This window comes from Acinonyx jubatus, chromosome C2 (genome assembly GCF_027475565.1).
Source record: "Acinonyx jubatus isolate Ajub_Pintada_27869175 chromosome C2, VMU_Ajub_asm_v1.0, whole genome shotgun sequence".
NCBI classification, from domain to species: Eukaryota; Metazoa; Chordata; class Mammalia; order Carnivora; family Felidae; genus Acinonyx; species Acinonyx jubatus.
The window spans coordinates 76834717-76858429 of NC_069384.1; the positions used below are offsets into that span (position 1 = coordinate 76834717).

Here is a 23713-nt window from a genome sequence, read left to right on the forward strand (position 1 = left end):
GTGTGCCTCAAGTGTAGACTTTGGCCAATGCTCACTCCAACTGCTCTCTAGTCATCAGTTCTCCAGTCAAGTTTCTTCAGTGCTAAGATGTACTCTTTTGCATTATGTCACACGTAACCTAGTTCAAAATGAAATGATTATTTTCTCTATCCCATAATCAAACTTTGGAACCACCTTTAAAAAATAGTGGTTTCCATTATTATTCTATCATGTTCTTAATTGACTGGCTTTGAAATTTTAAAGATATCCTTAACTTTTATATTTTCTTGATTAATACATAGACTGAATTGTGTCCCCCCAAGTTAATATGTTGAACCCTTAACTCTCAGTGTGATGGTATTTGGAGATAGGGCCTTTGGGAAATAATTAGGTTTAGATGAGGCCATGAGAGTGGGGCTGTCATGGTAGGATTAGTGCCTTTATAGAAGAGACACAAGAGAGTTTTCACACTCTCTCTGCCATGTTAAGACATAATGAAAAGGCAGCCATCTGCAGACCATAAGAGCGCTCTTGATAAAACCTGACCATGCTGGCACACTGATCTCAGTTTTCTAGCCTCCAGAACTGTGAGAAAACAAATATGGTAGTCTATGGTACCCATTCTATGGTATTTCACTATGGTAGCCCATGCTGACTAGGATAATAAACTTGCTTCTTTTTATGTGAGAGAGTATTATAATGTTGCCCCCAAATTTTTCCTCTTTTCCAGTCTTCCCTTACTCCCAGTTTATCCTGCAACAACCAGACCAATCTTTTCAAAGAGAGAAGATATCAAGTTGATAATATACTCTTATTCTCATACCCTTCTTCCTTCTGAGAAATTTAAAGTATTTCAGACTTACAGCTTCTTGTTCTGTAAGGAAGGAGCTTGGATGTTGCTATCACATCCTAGCAACAAGTAAAAAGCTGAACGGACTGAGAAATCAACAACTATTCTAGGATCCAAAAAAGAGGTGGGGACACAAGGCAAATCACTGCCCTCAGGATTGAAGAGATAGGTGAATACAAGTTGTTATGGCTTACAGAGCAATGGCTCACAAGTAGAAATCACTGTGGGAACAAGTGCTGGGGTAGGGAAACTTGAACTCTAATTGACCAATTGCTGTAAGCTCAGTGTGGACAATTCTGAGAGTTAAAATGTCCAGGGGGACCCAGTCATAGAAGCCCCCTCAGTATTGTGAGAACAATAGGAACAAAGCAAAAGGGCAAGAAATATTGTGGATATTCATCAACCTGTATCAATAGTCACTTTCAACTTTAATGGTCCAAATGCACCAATTAAAAGACAGAGACTGACAGAGTGAATAAAAAAGCAGGACCCAAATACATGTTGTCTACAAGAAATCCACTTTAAATTTAGAGACACATATAAATTAAAAGTAAATGTCTGGATTAATGCTAGCATTAATTAAAAGAAAGTAAGAGTAGCCATATTAATTTCAAGAAGAGCAGACCTTGGGGCACCTAGGTGGTTCAGTCGGTTAAGCGTCTGACTTGGGCTCAGGTCATGATCTCAAAGTTTGTGGGTTCTAGCCCTGCATCGGGCTCTGGGCTGACAGCTCAGAGCCTGGAGCCTACTTTGGATTCTGTGTCTCCATCTCTGTCTGTCCCTGCCCCGCTCATGCTCTCTCTCTCTCTCTCTCTCTCTCAGCAATAAATTAACATTAAAAATTTTTTAAAAAGAGGAGCAGACCTCAAAGTAAGACGTTATAGATAATAAAGGGGGATTACCTAATGCTAAAGGGGTTAATTCTCTAAGAAGACATAATCCTTAACATGTATGTACCTAACAACAGAGCATCTAACTCATGAGCCAAAAGTTGATAGAACTGCAAAGAGAAATAGATGAATCTACTATTATATTTGAGACTTCAACACCCCTCTAATAGAAACAGACGGATGCATCAGGTAGAAAAATCAGTGAGGGCATCGTAGAACCCAATACCACTATCAGTGCACTAAATATAGTGGGCATCCATATGTTACTTCATCCAAAAACAGGAGAATTCTTCTCAAGCTCTTTGGATGATTCACCAGGATAGACCACATTCCAGGACATAAAGATACCTTAATCATTTAACCAAGTGGAATTTATTTCAGGTATGCAACACTGGCTCAACAATCAAAAATCAATTAATATAATCTATTACATCAAGCTAAAAAAGAAAAAAATCACATGATCATATATAATAGATATGGAAAAACATTTGACAAAATCCAACACCCATTCATGATAAAAATTCTCAGTAAATTAGGAAGAGAGAGGAACTTCTGCAACTTAATAAAGTCAATATAACAAAAACCTACAACTAACATCATTTTTACAGTTAGAAACTTGAAGCTTTCCCTCTAAGAACAAGTAAACAGGTGGATCACAAGGATGTCCCCTCTCACCACTTATTTTCAGCTTCTAATTGGAAGTGCTTGCTAATGCAATAAGGCAAGGAAAGGAAATAAAAGATATATGATTGGGAAGAAAGAGATAAAACTATTCACAGATGATATGATCATCTTAGTGGAAAATAGGAAAACATTGACAAAAAATCTCCTGGAACTAATAAATGATTATAGCAAGGTTACAGGATACAAAGTTAATGTACAGAAGTCAATCACTTTCCTATATACCCCAATGAATAAAGTAGTATTTGAACTTTAAGAAAAACCACAAAAACATTTACATTAGCACCCCACAAAATGAAATACTTTGGTGTAATTATAACAAAATATGTACAAGAAATATATGAGAACTACAAAACTCTGATGAATGAAATCAAAGAACTAAACAGAGATTCCATGGTCCATAGAAAAGGAAGATTCACTATTGACAGTCAGTGGAGAAGATGTCAGTTCTATAGATTCAATATAATCCCAATCAAAATCCTAGTTTATTTTACAGTTACCCACAAACTTATTCTAAAGTTTATATGGAGGGGGGAAAGACTCAGAAGAGCCAACACGATATTTATGGAGAAGACCAAAAGTGAAAGACTGACATTACCAAACCTAAGATCTATTATAAAGTTGCAATATTCCAAATAGTGTGGTATGGCAAAAGAATAGAAAAATAGCTCAATAGAACAGAATAAAGAGCCTAGGAATAGACCCATATATAAATAGCCCACTGGTTTTTGACAGAGAACCAAAGGCACAATAGAACAATGTCTCCTACAAGTGGTGCAGGAACAACTGGACATTCACATGCAAAAAAAAAAAAAAAAGGAAAATGACCCTACATACAGAATGTATGTCCTTCACAAATATTAACTCAAAATTGATCATAGACCTAAATGTAAAATGCAAAACGGTAAAACTTATAGAAGATAGCTTGCATGAACTTGGGTATGACAGTAAGTTTTGGATACAACATTAAAGGCACCATCCATGAAAGAAATAATTGAGGGCTGAGCTTCATTCAAAACAGAAACAAAAAAAAAAAAAAACTTCTGTTCTGCAAAAGACAATGTCAAGAAAATTAGAAGACAAGCAACAGACTAGGAAAAAATATTCACAAAAGGCACATTTGAGATAAACAGTTGTTATCCAAAATATAAAGAACTATTAAAATTCAAAAATAAGAAAACAGCCCAATTTAAAAATGATCCAAAGACCTTAGCAGAACATATCACCAAAGAAAATGTACAGATGATAAATGAGTACATGGAAAAATCCTCCACATCGTATGTCATCAGGGGAATGGAAATTAAAAAAGCAACCGTGCTATACCACCATACACCTTGTTAATGACCCAGTTCCAGAATACTGACATCAGTGCTGGTGAGGATATGGAGCAACAAGAGTTTTCATTCATTTCTGGTGAGAATACAAAATGGGGAGACCACTCCAGAAGAAGTTTGGCACTGTCTTGCAAAATTACACTGTTCTTAGTATACTCATCTAGCAGTGTTGCTCCTTAGTATTTGCCCAAAGGAGTTGAAAACTTGGGTACACACAAAAAGCTACATGTGGATGTTTCTAGGAGCTTTATTCACAATTATGAAATCTTGAAGCAACCAAGATATTTTCCAGTAGGTGAATGGATAAATCAGCTGTGGTGCATCCAGATGATGGAATATTATTTAATATAAAAATAAATAAACTGTCAAACCATGAAAAGACATGGAGAAACCTTAAACGTGTATTACTAAGTGAAAGAAGTCAATCTGAAAAAGCATGCTACTATATGATTGCAACTATATGACATTCTGGAAAAGGCAAGGCTATGTGGAGAAAGTAGATAAATCAGGGGTTGGGGCAGGGAAAATGAATAGATGGAGAACAGGATTTTAGGGCACAAAATTGCTCTGTACGGTACTGTAATGATATATACCTGTCATTATACATTTCTCCAAATTCCACAGAGTATACAATACCAAGAGTGAATCCTGTGGACTTTGGGTGATTATAATGTGTCAGTGTAGTTTTCTTGGTTGTAACGAATATACCACTCTGGTCGGGGGTGTTGATAATGGGAGAGACTATCTTCATGTGGGGGTAAGGGAGATACTGGAAATCTCCATTCTTTCCTTTCAATTTTGCTGTGAACCTAAACTTACTTTAAAAAAATAAAATAAAATAAAATAAAATAAAATAAAATAAAATAAAATAAAAATGAAGAAAAAGTTTTCCATTGCTACCTCAAATATGGTTTTTATTTTTCAAATCCTTTTTGGAATGAGGCAGGGGAGATGTTCACAACTACACTCACATACATACACACATAGGTGTATCTGTTTCTCTTTTTCCAACAGTAAAAATCAAAACACCTCACTTTAGTGTTCAGAAAGCCCCATAATACAGCCCTGTTCACCTTTCTTCCCATTACTCTGTAATCTAGACCTTACACATGAGCCAGGTTAGCCATGCATCTGAGACATCCACATGGTTTTCATTCTTCATCACCCAGCCTTATTCCCACTTTCTCAATGAGGCCTTCCCTGAACCTCCCAGGCAACTATGATTTCAAATGTCTCTCAATTTCTCTAGTGCTGTGTTGCCAGATATCACTTACTCTGCCCTCTAATCCTGTAGAAACTTAGTTCTTGATATTATAGTCTGTGTATGTCTTCTTAACCTACTGGACTGTATTTAATAAAAGATCAAGGACCATACTGAAAATATTTTATATCCTCACAGAACACCTATCATGTTCTTTCTATGGCAGGGGTGATCAGCAAACACTTGTTACATGGACCAGATATATATGAATTTGCCTCTAACTTTGAAATAACAGGGATTAAAATCCCAAACACATGTTTATGAACATCTTAATAAAAGAGATTCTAACCACAGTCTTGCCATTTGTTTTCCATTCACAACCTTTTTCTACTTGAGGCAGTGGTACTAAATAATTTAAAGGGCCTTTCTAGCCCTGCTTACCTATTGCTAATGGAAGTTCATATCCACAGACCAATGCCAGTACCACAAAAGTAACTGAAGAAACGATGCTACCTGATAAGTTCAGTCAGTAAGTGAACTTCTCCAAGCTTTAACCTCTTCAGACATTCAGATGGACTGGAACTTCTTTCCAGTATAGTCTGTTGGCTAAGGTACAGAGAAAATGCTTGTGTTTATAATTTAGCTTGTGTATGTGGCTGGGATATTTAATTTACAATACAGCCTGAAGGTTACTGCTGTGGCTGAATGCTTTAAAAAGTGCAGGTGTGATGCCAGAGGAACTTATGGAACACTGAAAGAACTCTATCATCAAAACCACCTCTTTAATAAGAACATGTGGGCTGTCAGGTTAGGAACACCCATTAGTCAGCTTGATGGGTTGAATACCTGAAGGGACCTTAGTCTCCCCTTGAAGAGCCCTCCAAGAGGGGTCTTTGGAGTGAAACTCCCTTTGGCTTTCAGCCATGGTGCATTCCTTAACATGAGGTGAAGTAAAGGTTTTGAAATACATTTTGAAGTAAATCTCCCCACCCTTATAGGGGCTAGAGAGAGTTTGTATTTCAAAAAGGAATGTGGCATAGTTATACCAAAAACGTACAAGTGGAAAAGCTTTTGATTTGCTTGTTTGCTTTTCTTATATTTCTTACAGTGGAGTGGTTTGGGTGGAATGTTAAATTTGTTTCATAAACACAAAGTAGAAGGGAGATGTTGGGAATTACAATGCCAGCATTTTCCTATACGGTCGCTAAACTCTAAAGCTCTCCCCAAGTCATCAGTTTTGCCAGGCTATCTCCGATGTTATCCTAGCACTGTTACACTTTTTAACAAGGCAAGGCCCAATTTATTATTTCTTTTCCCTGACTGTGCGCCTCCACCCACAATCCACTCAGGAAAGGCAGTTGCTTGTGAGAGAAATAGGAAGTAAACCTGGGTTTTGATTCTCAGTCCTAGGGGCTCCCATCCCTCCTTGCCCATGACAAGCATTTTATACCCACTTTCTTATTCCACAAAACAATGTTGCAGGCACACAAAAAGTTTTGAAATTCTTTTTTTTTTTCATAGTCTCAAAAACAGAAAGGTCAGCAGCAAGTCTACATGAAGCTATTTTATTGCTGATCTTTAAAGCCTATCTTCCAAGCGCAAAGCCCACATCCATAGTTAATTGCCAGTTTGCAATCGTATTTGACAAATGAAGTCAAAGTTTTGCAACTTTGTACAGTTTGGGGAGGGGGAATGTGCTCCGGCTGCCGCTGATTGCAGAGACATAACTCTGGTAGTAAGCAATTAGGGAGCTGGCTGTTGGCTCCAGGGAAGTGATGGCCAGCGAGAGCTTTTTTAATGGGTCACTAGGGAAAGACAACATTCATCTCCATTTATCATAATGAAAACCAGGCAGAAGCAAAGCATGAGTGAACTGTTAGAACAACAAAATTTGTTTTGGTACCAGGAAGTTCATTAAGGGCAACTCAGTCTATCCCAGCACTGGCTTCTATGTGGTGCTACAGCTCATTGTTTGTATTATAATGTGTGCTTGTAAATAATGATCAGGTACTTCTGCCCTGGGTGAGGCTTCTCTTCTAGCTTTTTGAAGAATGTCACAATAGGAATTGGGTAGACAGTAAATGATCATTTTTATTACTTTTATTTTTATTAGTAGTATTGTGAAGTGCTTTGTAAACTATACAACAATACACAGGGTAAATTCTTATTAACAACCTCGTGAACAAGATTGTGCTCATCAACATGGGGATCCCAGAGGAATGGAATCCAGTTCTGAGCTCACAAAGGGGGACACTGGATTTCTGTTTATTTTATTTTTTTTTTATAATCAAGACACAAATAAGATTCTTTACCAGTTAAAATGATGACTTCTGCAATAGCCATGAGACGTTGGCAAAACTGGAACAGGAAATGAGTGACATCTGCCTTCCAAAGAAATTTCTAAAGAGGAATAAAGCTGTGATTCCAAAAACAGTAGCAGGAAGCAAATGTCAGAGAGGTCTTGGCCCAAAACCTTCTTTTCGGTAACCATTAGTCATCCTCTGACACCTCAAGGGAGACTTCTGGACAATACTTCAGAGGTTAAGATCCTGCCCAGTTATTTAATCTTACCCTGTCCTAATGTTTAGAACAAAAAACAACAGGCACATACCAATAAGCCACACACACTAGTTTCATTGGATCTGTGACACATTCCATCACTAAGACAGTACTCTCTCCTTACCCAGAGAGCATCCAAGCTTTGGCTATCCTCTTGTTAGGGAGTTAGACAATACAGTACACAGATTGCTTGAGGGATTTTGTCCAATTAAGCACACACATATTTTTTGGCTAATATTTTGAGGTTTTCTTCTTTTTCAAAAGCTTCGAGGGCTTTTTGTTTTAAATAGTTTCTAATCGGAAATGGTACCTTTAAAAGTTCTGCTTCTTCACTTTAGTGTTTTCCTTACCCTGAAAGATGGTTTTTATTTAGATAAGAAACCTTCTAGCAAACTTAGCTGATAGGATCTGTTGTTGCCCTGGGCTCATGAGGTCAACCTCATTTGACTGTAGCTACTCAAGAGTCAGTGTTTAACATTAAGTTGTAAACATCAGCTTGAAACTTACCAGAGTTCAGAAAGAGCTGGAGTCTATTAATCAGGCCCAGGACCATAAGTAATTGAAGGAAAGAGTATAAGCAGTTTGGCAAAAGAAAATGCTTTAAAAATGCATATTCTTCCTTTCCAACTTACTCCACAGAGAAAACGTTACTCTTTAGAAACACCATCTCCCATCTAATCCTTACCAAATAGCATTTTGAAAGCTATAAATATTTACTTATAACCATGACTACATTTTAAACTCACATTCTGTAAATGCAAAGATAAGTTCATTTTCTACATTAGCATGAACACCTAACCTGTGAATTAATATGTATTTTTTAGAGCTAGAAATTTCTAAATTTTCTACATTAAGATGTAGGAAAGAATTAATTACTAGAAATTTCCCTTACCATGGGGGTTTATCTTTTATACCTCTGCTGTGTCCAAAAGGACTTTGAATTACCTAAGGTAATTATTTATATCATTAGATTTTTGAAATGGAATAAAAACAAAAAAAAAATCAAAGATAAAAGGGAAGTATACCAGTTTCAGTCTAATATACTAGAAACCCACTATAATACAGTTACTGTATATGAGAATAAAATTAAGCTCAGAGCTTCTTAGTAGTCAAAACAAAAAGGGCAATGCACTATATTATACAGTCTTCAATATCTGGTAAAATTTATTTTATTTTCATTTTAAATGTTTACTTATTTTGAGAAAGGCGGGGGGCGGAGGGGGGGGATGTGTGCATGAGCAGGGGAGGGGCAGAGAGAGAGGGAGAAAGAGAATCCCAAGTGGGCTCTGTGTTCAGTGCAGAGCCTGACACGGGGCTCGATCTCATGAACAGTGAGATGATGACTTGAGCTGAAATCAAGAGTCGGATGCTTAACTGACTGAGCCATCCAGGCGCCTCGGTAAAATCAATTTTATAAATTTGTCAAGAGAAGCAAGCAATTACTTCCTGAAGTATAAAAAACTAAAGTATAAAAATAATTCAACACATTGGTATTTTTACAAGTTATATTAACAACATAAAGGATAGTAACACCATCAGAAACTGTGAAATAAGAATGCAAAGTGGTTTTCTTTTTTTTTTTTTTTTTTAATGTTTACTTATTTTGAGAGAGAGAGAGAGAACATGAGCAGCGGAAGGGCAGAGAGAGGGAGACACAGAATCTGAAGCAGGCTCCAGGCTTTGAGCTGTCAGCACAGAACCCAGTGTGGGGCTCCAATCCATAAACCTTGAGATCATGACCTGAGCAGAAGTCAGACGCTTAACTGACAACTGACTGAGCCACCCAGGGGCCCCCAAAGTGGTTTTTCACCTAGCTATTTTTTGAATCTCTCAAATTCTGACCACATTATATGGAAATGTTTAGGAATTTTCTAAAATAAAATTGAATTCTTATTAAACAGCCTGGCCTTTACATTTGAAATACTATAATCCATAGGATTTAGTTTAACCCAGTACTTAAAAAAATGCTTTCGAATTTTGTTTCAAAACTTAATGGATCTTTAAGACTATTCTCTTAATATGTTGTTCAATTTTTAAAATTATTTGTTTGCTTAGTTGGTTTTGTAAAGAAAAATTAACTTTGAGTTGGCAAAAATTTGAGGTAAATTTGGAGATATTAGCAAATGCTACAAAAATGTCTGGTGTCACCAGTATGAAACAAACAAAACAAAACAAAACATCTTATTGTTTTGTAAAAGGATGTTTATGCCTTTTAGCCAATGAATTTTCAGTGTTTAACATGATGTGCATGCTATTATCGAGTGACTTCCTTTCCCTCCAGCCAGTGTGTTTCTGCTGCTAACTAAAATTTAAAAATTCTGCTGTGACCTAGAAACAGAAAGGCCTTCAGTGTCAACTTACTTGCTTGTCGTTCGGTAAGAAACCTCCTAGTGGGTTAAAAATTCTCTAAAGTTGCTATATTGTGAAATTTAAGTAAAGAGCCAAGGCAAAAAATATAGCACTTCATCAGAATGAAATGCATGATGTTGGATGCATTCCCAAAGTTAGGGTGGTGAAAGCAGAGAGAGAGTTCCCTTCTTTATTGAAATATGAATGTTTGAGTAGAAGAATGGAAATTACTTATTTTGGGCTTGCTGATTTATCCTGGTTGCATAAAAAGGCTTCAGAAGATAGAAAGCGATTCTAAATAGTCTATCTCAGAAGTACAGTATTCTTACATTTTTAAAATGTGCTTTAGAATTGCCTTTCTTGCATATGTCTTACAAGCTGTCCTAAATTTCATATTCAAACTATTTGAGCTTCATATATCTCCTAATTCAGAAGACAGGGAGCTTACATATGACCCCTAAACTATGTTTGGGAAGTTTAGAATGGTTTGCTTTGTTCTATGTGTCTGAATTGAAAAACATCACTATAGAAAGAATAGGCAAAATGGAGAGGGAGAGAAAGGAATGGAAGGGGAAAAGACAGGGCACTGACCCATGCTTGTCCTCTTTTTATTTTAAAAGTAAAAGCATTATCTCTCACCTGAATTACTGGCATGTTCTCTTGCTCATTACCAAAGATCTATTCTCCACACATCAGTCTGAATTGTTATATTAAAATGTGTTTCAGATATTGTTTAAAATTATTTAATGGTTCCCTATTGCACTTTGAATAAACTCTCCCATGATCTCTCTTTCTCCAGTTCTTCCAGTGTCTCTCTTTAGTCTTTGCTCTGCTTTAAAAACATGTCAATACCTTTTCCACTTGACTTTCTTTTGCCAGGAAAGGGCCCTTTCAGTTCACTTCCTTTTGCCTGGAATGTTCTTCCTCCTGTTCTACACATGATTGGCTTCTCAACATTTAGATCTCAACTGAAAAATACCATTGCAGAGTGACCTTCTTTGACTAATTTATCTAATAGAGTCCTGCTTCCATCCCAACCCCAGGCAGCTCTTATAGTATGGTTTGTTCATTTATTTCTTTATAGCATTCAGCACAATGTGAAATTAAGTTCATTAATGACTTACTTACTTTAGCCTCGTCCCCTGGGATGAGGCTGTAAGTACGTAGAAAGCAGAGTCTTTGTTTTGACCCTGTTAGATACTCTTATCAACTATCACAGCATCTAGCACTGATTCAATACAGAACATATATTTGCTGAATAAGTGAATGAATGAAATGAAGAATTTGGCAATGACTGGAGTGCTTTGCCTTTGTGTATTTTCTTGAATAGAAAGATGGTAAATTATAAAACATTTAGAAGTTCCTCTAGAACTTTGGTGGGAAAAGTTTACATATGGCAGAGATGAGGAAGTTATATTAGGAATTTAGTTAGGGCCAAATCCTGGAGGTTTTGAATGTCATAGTACATAGTTTCTGGAATCTCTTTTGTGGTCAATGGATAGCTACTGAAGGTTTCTAAATAGTCAATGCGTACCTTTGAAATGCTTCTTTATTACTAGCTATGGAAAACCATTAGTGAGTCAAAAGAGTTTCATTCACTCACCAGTGGACAGAGTAACTTCTGAATGTCAGCAGGGCATTGATTTAATCAGCATTCATTTCTTTTTCCGTACAGAATGACTGCCACGTACAGTCATGCTTCTGGGCTGGCAGGAGAAAATGTTCACTTCACAGCCTGAGTTGAAATGGCCCAGTGTGTCCTGAATGCATTTCTGGCCAGAATTTCTCATATCTCAGTGGGGCAGTCGGCTCCCTGAAAAGTACCATCTTGTTGTCAGATCATTCCCCTTTCCTCAGTTGCTCTTTATTCTGCAGGGTTTTTTTTTCTTCCTAATGTATAGAGTTACCCTCTCCTGTGGCTTATTTTATTTTGGTCTTAAAGGAGGTCCAATGTGGAGCCTTTAAGGGCAGTTTGCGTTTTCTTTGTTTCGACGATCATGCCTTAGTTGAAACCTAGTACTTACAAGGCCTTATAATAATCTCCATCCCAAAATACAGCATTATATGCAGCACACACATATTCACTTGGACTTTTCCTACCATTTCAGATGTGTATATCTAATTTCTAAAATTGAGTACAAAGATATCAAGCTTCCAGTTAAAATAATGACTTGTTTTATAGACTTTGGAAGCCAGTTCCAGTTTCCTGAACTGGTTCACAATGATTTAAAAGTCATGGCCAGTTCATGAATAAGTTTTATGGTTTAACCTTAAGTTAGCAAGTCTTTTTAAAAGTTTTCTTTTAGGGGCGCCCGGGTGGCTCAGTCAGTTGAGCGTCCGACTTTGGCCCAGGTCATGATCTCACAGTTCATGAGTTCGTGAGTTCAAGCCCTGCGTCGGGCTCTGTGCTGACAGCTCAGAGCCTGGAGCCTGCTTCAGATTCTGTGTCTCCCTCTCTCTCTGCCCCATCCCCATTCATGCTCTGTCTCAAAAATAAATTTTTTTAATGTTTTACTTATTTTTGAGACAGAGAGAGACAGAGCGTGAGCAGGGGAGGGGCAGAGAGAGCGAGACACAGAATCTGAAGCAGGCTCCACGCTCTGAGCTGTCAGCACAGATCCCGATGAGGGGCTCGACCTGAGCTGAAGTCGGATGCTCAACCGACTGAGCAACCCAGGCATCCCAGATCTTCTTAATATTTATATTGGTGAAGATGGTAATCTTCACCATCTTCATTGGTATAAGCTCACTACTGGCTTATAAATGGGGAAAGCATCAAATAGGAAAAAACAACAATAACAATGTGGCAAAATTTAAGAAAAAGAACCAATTTGTCAACATCAGTTTTTGAGAGCTACTGAATCATATGCAGTGTTGTTAATCAGTATTGAAGCTCTCAGTGTGAATGATGACTTCAGAAATGTTATTAAACTGACATCCTTTTAATACAGTAGAGCTTAGGAAACACACTCACATGTAATACACTTTTTGATGTGTGTGTAAAAGATTGACTTGTTAGAAGTTCTTTTTTTCCTCTTTTTTTTTTTAGACATATCATAGACATCCTCTATATGTAAAGTAGGTGGAAAACAAACAAACAAAAAGAAGTCATATGACCCCTATTCTCAAAGAGCTCTACCAGAAAAAAACGAATATACTCAGGTAGGCGCAAAGCACAGAAGAGTCTGATAAGTTCTTGTAGAGGAATAGGGATAAGATGATATTGTTGTACTTGCCTGTTGCTGGAATGTTGAGAAAGGATCTCTTAGAGAAGACAGGATTTAGGCTTGGCCTTATGGGATTTGTTAGATTTCAGTAAGAAAAGACCAAGGACGAAGACTCTCTAAGTCAGTGGAATAGCCTGAGCCGAAGATGAAGGTAGGAAAGTAAAAATCATAAATATTTATTTATGTTCTGTCAACTTTAATGGCTTGTGCTATATATAATCAGAGTGTGTCAGTGCTAATCTGTTTTGTTCATAATTTATAGTTTGGCTCTTGACTAAAGACAGTTTCCACAAACCACGAAGACCTTACTATATTCTGGTAAATTATGTGTCCATGGGAGCTATAGATTATACCATCATTATTGAATATATATTTATATCTTTGAAACAGATCATCTATAAATTGTATTTTTGTTTATTTTTTTAATTTTTGTTTTAAAATATGTATTTTTGTTTTAAATTTATTTATTTAAATTCAAGTTACTTAACATACAGTGTTGTATTGGTTTCAGGAGTCGAACCCAGGGATTCATCACTTATACATAACACCCAGTGCTCATTCCAACCAGTGCCCTCCTTAATCACATCACCCATCTAGCCCATCCCGCCACTTGCCTCCCCTCCAGCAACTCTCAGTTTGTTCTCTGTATTTAAGAGTCTGTTATGGTTTGCTTCCCTCTCTGTTATTGGTTTGTTTGTTTTTCTTTTTTTTTTCTTTTTTTTAAACGTTTATTTATTTTTGAGACAGGGAGAGACAGCATGAATGGGGGAGGGTCAGAGAGAGAAGGATACACAGAATCTGAAACAGGCTCCAGGCTCTGAGCTGTCAGCACAGAGCCCGATGAGGGGCTTGAACTCACGGACCACGAGGTCATGACCTGAGCCGAAGTCGGATGCTTAACCGACTGAGCCACCCAGGCGCCCCTGTTTTTTTTTTTTTAAGGAATTTTGTGATTTATGAAGCACATTTATATACATGACACAATTAAATCCTTCCAAAATCCTATGCAGTAGATGGTGGTATGGGGTTTTTGTCTTAAAGGAGAACTTTGTTTGTCTTAAAGGAGAACTAAGGCACAAATGTTTAAAATGACTTTTTCCAGGTTTACTTGACCTGGACATTTGACTCAAAGCAGATTCCTGTGCATGGGGGTTTCAGGTTGAGTCTCGGTTTCCAAGTGTAGCCACACCCAATTTAGAACCTACTGTTTTTCCTCTATATCTATATCCTCATCACTGTGTAGATGTCCATACAATTCATATTTATCTGTGTTGGTATGTGAGAAGTTGAGAAAATAGAAATTAAGAAAGAAACCACATCCCAAATTAGTGACAAGCGAAATCATTCTGTGAGTACGGAATTGAGGACAAAGGTAAAGGGGACAGGGAAAGCAGACAAGACAAGATTTGATGGAAGGAAGGCCAATAGCTAAGAGTAGGCACATTCAAGAGGAAAAGAGATTTTACTATTATTAGACAAAATTAAGGATCTTAGGTCTTAAAATAAGGCAGTTTATGTTTTCTGTGGTTAGGACTAAGATTATCTATCACGGAACGGCAGTAGCTGGGGACTTGGGAACTCAGTACTTCTTTTTTAGTAATATCTGTGTAGCAAGACTGTCAAAAGCAGACTCAATTGAATCTTACATGTTGTTCTGTGATTTTTTTTGTGTACTTTTTAATAACGATGCATTTTCATGTCACCATACTCCAAAACAAGTCAAACATAATTTGAACTTTGCCATGAAAAAGACTGCTAATGTGAATGTTCACTTTTCTGTTATGGAACAAACAGATCTGTCTCTAGACATTCTCTGTGTCTAGAGCATAGGGCAAAATGTCTCAGGTTGAGTAAATTTAATCCTATTTTCTTGGAAAAAAAATGCATCATTGCGTTTCATGGAGAGCAATGTATTGTGTGGTTTAGGAGAGGATTTTGTGGTGTCTATGGAGTGGTTATTAAAAATTCTTCTTTTATATTAATGAGAATCAAAGTTATATGTCTGGAATGAAATATTTCAATCAAAAAGGAGTGTGGTAGAAAGTTTTATGTGCTGTATTCAACATTTCTTATGATTGGTTTCTACTACTCTTAGTTTTGTATTCTTCACATTCTAGAGCAGGATAACAAATTTGGTGGAGTGAGAGGTATATTCATTCCCATCCTCTGGAAAGTCATAGTTTATACTCCCATTGTCAGGATGAAAGGCAAAAGGAACAAAAAGAAAAGAAGAGAAAAATACAAGATAAAAATGTCAAAAATATGAATTAGAGGTAGCACCACATTGGCAGCTTTCTGCGTGTTTTTTTTTTTAACTTTTTTATTTATTTGTGAAACAGAGAGAGACAGAGTATGAATGGGGGAGGGGCAGAGAGAGACAGAGACACAGAATCAAGGCAGATTCTAGGCTCTGAGCTGTCACCACAGAGCCCTACGTGGGGCTCGAACTCAAAAACCGTGAGATCATGACCTGAGCTGAAGTCAGATGTTCAACCGACTGAGCCATCCAGGTGCCTCGGCAGCTTTCTGTTTTGATCAATCATGAAATAAACAGAAGCATAAAGATTCAATTTCCCTGAAAATGCAGATGGCTCAGCAAAGAGCAGGAAAAGAATGAACTTAGAATAGAGCATGTGTATCAATTTTCACCAAAGCCCAGATTGCCACATATCATTTTAGGAGCCCTGTTTATTACCCTCCCACTTTTCAGTATGGGGGGTTGTGTATAGTGAATATGAACTAGAACTTGGCCCTGCCACTTTAGCTGTTAGTCCTTGGGCTAGTACCAAGCTGGGTTAGAAATGTTTGTCTTCATTTGGTTCTTTTTTTTTTTTTTCCCTTCTGTAGCTTAACCAGCTGGAAAAGGCAGTGGAAGCAGCCCACACGTTTTTCATGGCCAACCCTGAGCACATGGAAATGCAGCAGAACATCGAGAATTATAGAACAATGGCCGGTGTTGAGGTACTCCGGTTGGTAGACCGAGAAGCCAAACCACATCTGGTGAGCGCTGGGGACCATTGCCCTAATCAGAAGGTGCTCCTGAGTTTCATTTGACTCAAAGCAGATTCCTGTGCATGGGGGTTTCAGGTTGAGTCTCGGTTTCCAATACAGTGATAGTTTTATATTTTCAGAGTTCTCAGATGAAATATTGTCATTATCAGGGCTGAAAAAATTAACAGAAAATGAAAATACCTTTAGAAAATAAGTAAGATATGATGAATAGTAGAATGTGATATAAACATCTGTTACCCTCTCTGAACGTCAGTGCCCCCACCACCCTTTGATTTTACATATGGGAGTTGAAGCCAGTGTGAATTGTTCAGGTCATACTGTGGTTTCCCAGCTCCCAGTCCAGGTGCTTTTCCATCATACCTATACTTTTAAAATTCTGATTATTTTAAAGCTATGTAATTATTCATTTAAATGAAAGCTTACTTAAAATCACAGTAAGTTGAAGGCTTTTTTTTTCAATCGGTGATGTCACCATTCTCAACATGTGACCTCCAAGATAATTGAAGAATAGAGTAAGAGAAGAAGATTTTCAGAAGCCTATTATCATCACCATCATTATCATCATCATTATTATTATTAAATTTGTCCAGCCCTGGAAAGTGGATGCGTCACAGCCACCTACATCAATCTCCCTGGCCTTTGGTGCATGGCCATAGCTACATGCAGATGGGGTTAGAAAATATTGTCTTGCACGTGCTCAGGAAGAATATGAAATTGACTGGTGCCACAGCATTCAGCTTGCTGGTAACTCCCATCTCATTTACAATTACTTGAAGCCACGGAAGTTACCTTTTGTCTTCCAGTACAACCCTTCATTATTCTTCCACAGCACAAGAGCGCAGTGCCCCCTGCCCAAATGATCCTGAATCTGTCTAAATCCTGCTATTCAAGCACCCCAATATTTTTCTGCTTCTTTGCAGGAGAGTTACAGTGCAGGAGTTAAACATTATGAGGCTGATGACTTTGAGCTAGCTATCAAGTACTTTGAACAAGCTTTAAGAGACTATTTCAGTGAAGATACGGAGTGCAGAGCCCTGTGTGAGGGGCCTCAGAGATTCGAAGAGTATGAGTACTTAGGGTACAAAGCTGGCCTCTATGAAGCCATTGCAGGTAAAGCTTACTTTTCCCTTATTTATTTCCTGATTATAGAAATACTACATGCAATCTGTAAACTATTCTAATAATACAGAAGTATATGTTGCAAAAAATGGAAGATATATTTAGCCCATCCTATCTCCAATAAATAAATCTACCTAGTTTAAATGTTGTTGACTGTGGTCCCAAACTTTTTCAGATGCATATGTAAATGTTTATGTATTTATCGATAATTATTAGTTCATTTTTTATAAAAATAAGACAATACTATGGGTACTGATTTTCAGCATATTTGTTTTTTTGTTTTATTTTATGCTTAACAATGTAGGTGGACTTCTTCTCATGTAAGTACATGTAGATCTACCTTATTGTATTTAATGGTTGTTTAATGTTCCAATATATGTGGAAAGCATAATTGACTGGTTCATTTACTGATGAATATTAAGGACGTTGAAGGTTTTCATTATTGTAAACAGTGTATTAGTGAATACTTTTGTGTAGTTTTCTTCAACTAATTAAAAGGGCATTTCATTATATATGAAAATTTAATATATTACCAAGTGGCTTTTAAAATAGGTAATATGAATTATAATTGAGGAGATTGGCTAGTTAACCATTTATGGTGGGAAGCATATGCAAAAACACAAAAATAAATTCTATTTATGTTAATGTAAGTATGAAAATAAAGCTATTTGAACAAAATGCAAAAGAATATTTTTATAATGGAAGGAGAAGAAAACCACTTCTCAGCATGACAAAAGACAAGAAATATGAAGAAAAAGACAGACTTTACATAAGATTTATAATATAAGAGATACAATAAATTAAGCTGAATTACAAATGACAAGGGGAAAAAGTTGCAAAATATTTAGAGGCAAATCGTTAATATTCATAATATTTGAGTAGAACCTGTAAATTATTATTAGTAGTGGTAATTTATTTCTGATTTATTGATAGCCATAATAATAAGCAACATTTATATAGCAGTTACAATGTAGAAAGCATTTTACATATTTCATATTTATATATCTTTTAATCCTCTAAACAACTTCTTGTAGGTGTCTGAGGAGTTTATACCTCATAGCAATGTGATTATGGTGAAGCTAGAAATCTGGGGTGGCTGGGTCCAGCGGGTGGTTCAGCGGGTTAAGCATCTGACCTTGATTTCTGCTCAGGTCATGATCTCATGGTTCATGGCATCAAGCCCCAAGTCAGGCTCTGCACTGACAATATGGAGCCTGCTTGGGATTCTCTCTCTCTCTCTCTCTCTCTCTGCCTCTCCCTTGCTTGTGCATGCTCTCTCTCTCTCTCCCTTTCTCTCTCCCTCTCAAAATAAATAAATAAACGTTAACAACAAAAAAAAGTGAAGTTGGGAATCAAACCTAGGCTTATCTCACTCTAGAGCTCATATGTTTTAGGTCTACATAATTGAAAAATGGGCAAAGGATAACTTATTCAATAATACGTGTTTAACAAATATCTGTTGAGTGCATATTGTGTTCCAAGTTATAAATATATAAAACAACAATGCTCCACATCACCAATACTTGTAGAAAGGCAAATTATGGAAGTGAGTCTGTTCTCCTTAAGTGCCAACGGTTTTCGGTCTCCACGAAAAGTACCACTCACCTAAGGAGTTCAAACCAAATCCCAAATGTTACCTTCCATTCCAACATTTCCCTTAATTGCTATTCTCTTCTGATTTGTTACCAAACTATGATTGCTAGCATAGTTACTAAACTATACTACCTCCTAATAGAATGTAAGATTCCCTAATTCTCTCCACCCCTTTTGTTACCACTCTGGTTCAAATCAACAGTATGTTTTAACAAAGCCACTGTGATAGCCTCCTTTCTGGCCCTTATGTCCTGATGAGGTTTTACTCTGTAGGCAGAGGGAACAGTCTTCTTAAAAAATGAAAGTATGTTCACAGAACCCCCCTGCCAAAGACTCCCATTGCACTTGAAATAAAATCCGAAACCTTTAATAAGGACATTCATCCTTATTGTTGTGCACTTGTGTATATTTTCATCCTTTCTCTTTTTCTGTCTTTGATCCACTCCTAGGTTCATTTTCACTCACAGACTTTGAAACTTGTTGTTTTCCTCTATTACTTGCCTAATGTTCTATATTGTTAATTGCTTGGTCCTCAGCACCTAAGTATACTGACTGGCAGATAGTAGGTGCTTAGTAAATATTTTTAAACCAATGAGTGGAAGGAAAAAAGAGGGGAAGGAGGGAAGGAAGGAAGGAAGGAAGCAAGGAAGGAGGGAGGGAAGGAGGGAGGGAAGGAAGGAAGGGAGGGTGGGAGGGAGGGAAAAAGGAAGGGAAGGAGAAAAGAAGGAAATGAACTTTCCATCATCACACTGCAGATTAAAAGGATTATTCATACTCTATATTTTGAACATGTAGGTCATAAATTGTTAAGGTCTTTGAGAGGGACATTTAGGAAACATCTTTTAAAATTCAGATTAAGAAGTAGACTGAAAATCGGGGTGCCTGGGTGGCTCAGTTGGTTAAGCGTCTGACTTCAGCTCAGGTCGTGATCTCCTGATTCCTGAGTTCAAGCCCTGTATCTAGCTCTGTGCTGACAGCCCAGGCCCTGGAGTCTGCTTCAGATTCTGTGTCTCCCTCTCTCTCTGCCCTCCGCACTTGTGCGCTCTCTGTCTCCCTCTCTCTCAAAAATAAGTAAACATTAAAAAAAGTGAAAAAAAAGAAGTACACTGGAAATCAATTTGTTGGATGAACTCTTTGCCTCCTTATCAGTTACTCAAAACCCAACTCAATTCACCTAAAATCAGTAAAAATATCTGAATTATTGAGGATTTTTTTCCCCAAAGGTTTTGTTTTGCTAGGCCTCTGGCAAAGTCATCTGCCTACATTTTTGTGAGCACTGTTCATTTTAATGTCAGTTTTATATGTGTTTCACATTTCAATTGTTGAGTATTTGTTTGCACTTAATCTTTTATTTGGAAATCCTTTTCCTTTATTATAGTTTATAATCTTATAGTAGTGTAAGGAGGATATGTATCCTGTCTCCACCCCCACAATCTCCTCTACACCTGCCTCCATTAATAGCTACTGAAGAGCTCTCACAAATGTCCTACATCTGATTTAGGAAAATTAACTAACTGATACTTACAGAAAAACATTTAATGATTTGCTCGAGGTCATCATAATATGTTGGTTGCTGGAAAAAAATAGAGATCTCCTAACGTAGGCTCTTAATGCTTACTACACCTATCACCAACATTACCCCCACTTCCAGTAAAGACAAGTGATTTAGAAAGGCATGGTTCCTAAAACTCAATCAAATAATGTATATTACAGAAATATGGTAAGTCTTTTAGGGAATTCGATGCATATCCAATTTATTATGAGAAGGAAATTTTAAAAAGTATTCCCACACAAGTGACTTAGATCTCAAACTTATTAAAACATAATAATTGTATAATAACATGTGATATAAAAAGGAGAAAAGAAATACAACTAATAAAATACAGCATAGCTGTATGTAAATTCTTGTCTGCTTCAAAACTGTTCTAAATTAAGACTGAAACTGGCTTTTAAAATACAGAATGTATTTAGGAAGTCAGAATATTTGAATTTTTAGAGTTAGAAGAACTTTAAAAATTGGAGAAAAATACAAATGGCTTCTCAATGCAGTTGTTTATGACTGTGCTTGTTGAAACTCTAAAGAATATCCTTGCGTCACTCTCATTTTGTTGCTATTTATATCTTACATTGAAAAATACCTCCATTCAGATTTGGCGTTCTTGTTGGGTGTGTTTTCCACCTCTCCCTTTTGCTTGTCATTTGGAATTAGGAGGAGTGGGTATTAAAAGGTAAGAGACATGCCAATGGCCAAGTAACTAAGAACAAAACAGTTGAAGGTTGTTTGTTGTTTTCCTAAGAAATAAAACAACTATTTATTGGATTTTTATATAGCTATTTATTTATAAGATGCTAAACAAATAGAACTCATTCTTCCCCTCCCAGCCTCCAACTGTAGTTAAGAACCAGTGGGCTGTAGGGATTCTGTTTGCTGTGCCATGTTGGGTTGAGTTAGCCAGACTGTGCAAAAACTGGTGGATTTTCCTACAGACCAGAAAACACCCTTTTTGTTGTGTTCTGAGGTCCCTATTCAAGTCATCAAGATACAAGCCAAACTCCACCCAACAGAGAACCTTTTTGAAAGGAGATATTTGTGGTAATAAAATATAAAGTCATAATGTCAGAAGGTTTTATCGTCATTCTCATGAGAATCTGCTCTGCACAAGCATGAATAAACTCTCTTCTATCTGGAAAAGATTATCTCCATCTTCATTGCAAAAATAATTCGGGCAAAATGTAGGAAATGTTTGCTTCTCTGGGACATTAGCCACTTGTGTTTCCTCAGCTCATGCTTGGATGAGATAGAGCCCAGAGCTAGAGGGAGTGTGACAACCTCTACACTGGAGAATCCTATTTGTAAGTGAGAAGGATGGGAGCAAATAAAGGGACACAAAGAGTCAGAGTGTGTATCCAAATTCTTTAGTTTTCCTCCTTATCCTATTTTACCAGTCCCTATAGTATTAGAATTTCCAATGTTCAAGTGATAGAGCCTTTTGTAAGTGAGTGGAATAGGTTCCTGACTAATAGACATAAATTATATATATATATATATATATATATATATATATATATATATATATTCTATTTCCCCTTTAGGAAATGTTAAGGAGAAAAAGCATCTTTGCTTCTCTTCTGTACACAAACTGTGTGGCAATTACTTCCTCTCAACTGTTCCTTAGCGTGACCAGGATCTGAACATCCGATCTCCACCCAGAACACTTCAGGCCACCCAGTATCCAAAGAGAGGCCTCAGAGTTATTAAACAGGAAAGATACATCAGCAGCAGGGCATGGGTGGGGTGAGATGGCCTGTGTCACTCTCAGGAGATGTAGAAAAAAGATACACGGAAGGGGAGAGTGCATACAGAGAAAAGATCAGGGTCCAGAAGATTTGGAATCTACTATTAGTTACTTTAGTGATCACTGATCAGGAGGCCTTGGCAAGTCACTTACTTCCTTGGTGAAAACGATTTCTGCTCATAAAATGAAGATAATAATGAGATCACTCTAGCAGTGTGGTGAAGTGAGGAATGCCCTACATTAACTGTGGCTCTGACCTTGAAGTCTGGACACTCTGGCAGACAGGAGGGACCCACCTCTTACTCTTGTCTTCCAGATCACTATATGCAGGTGCTGGTTTGTCAGCATGAATGCGTCAGGGAGCTTGCCACCCGCCCTGGCCGCCTCTCACCAATTGAGAACTTTCTTCCCCTGCATTATGACTACCTACAGTTTGCCTACTATCGAGGTAAAGCATGGACTATCCTGAAGACCTTTGAGGGAGGGGTGTTGCTCATCATTACAGACATTGCATTTTCTTCTGTATTTCTCAGTTTACCATTGAGGCAGTGGGGATTAATATGTTTTTGCTCTCAACTCACATCACTGCAGCTCAGGCCAATGAGAGCAGGTGAAACCACAAGTGGGCAAATGCTGTGATAATGCCCTGCAAGTTATACTAGGCTGACACTTTACATGATTTTTAAATTGAAATTTTCTACTTAATTTTAAAAGGTCATATATTGGAGCGCCTGGGTGGCTCAGTCAGTTAAGCGTCCAACTCTTGATTTCCTCGCAAGTCATGATCTCACAGTTCTTGAGGTCAGGCCCTGCATTGGGCCCTCCTCTGACAGTGTGGAGCCTGCTCGGGATTCTTTCTGACCCTCCCCCACTTGCACTTCTCTCAAAATAAATAAATAAACTTAAAGAAAGTCATATATTCATAGGTCTAAAGACTGAATATCATAAAAGCCTCCTTCTCTTCCTTTTTCCTGCAACCCAATTTCATGCCCTACGACCCAGTTTCTGATTTATCTCTTTGAAATACACACACACACACACACACACACACACACACCAACTAATTTCCCCCTCTTATACATAGAAGGTAGCACATTATTTATACTGTTATTTACGATGTTTTCTTCACTGAATAATATATATCGGTGGCGTCTGGCCGGCTCAGTCAGTGGAACATGTGACTCTTGATCTTGGGGTTGTAGGTCTGAGCCCTCTACATTGGCTGTAGAGATTATTTAAACATGAAATTAAAAAAAATGTGTATATATATATATATATATATATGTATATATATATACACACACACACCAGATTTTAAAGCTTTTTAGTAAGTTGGGCCTATGAAATTGCCATTTGCTTAAGTCAAAAATGGTCAAATTTTGGCAATATTATATGGTTTGACCTAATTGTGTCAGTACATGGAGATCTTCCTCACTCATTTTTCTTTATAGCAGCATATCATTGTCCTATAATTTATTTTATGTGTCTCCTTATTCATGGGCATTGTGTTGTTTGTTACAGCTTTCTATTTCAATCAAGGATCCAATGAATAACATTTTATGTAAGTTATTTCACATTCACACATAAATATATATATAGGACAAATTTCTAGCAGTATAATTG

The 23713-nt window shown here is 37.2% G+C and overlaps 1 protein-coding gene across 1 annotated transcript in view; it reads left to right on the top strand.

The window, feature by feature from the left end:
- Positions 1–23713, top strand: part of P3H2 (prolyl 3-hydroxylase 2) — a 147275-nt gene that overhangs the window by 97471 nt on the left and 26091 nt on the right. Inside the window, exons 2-4 of the mRNA XM_015064368.3 lie at positions 15918–16070; positions 17003–17192; positions 22407–22538. Of these exons, the coding sequence (XP_014919854.3) occupies positions 15918–16070; positions 17003–17192; positions 22407–22538 (475 nt within the window). The remainder of the gene's footprint in view (positions 1–15917; positions 16071–17002; positions 17193–22406; positions 22539–23713) is intronic.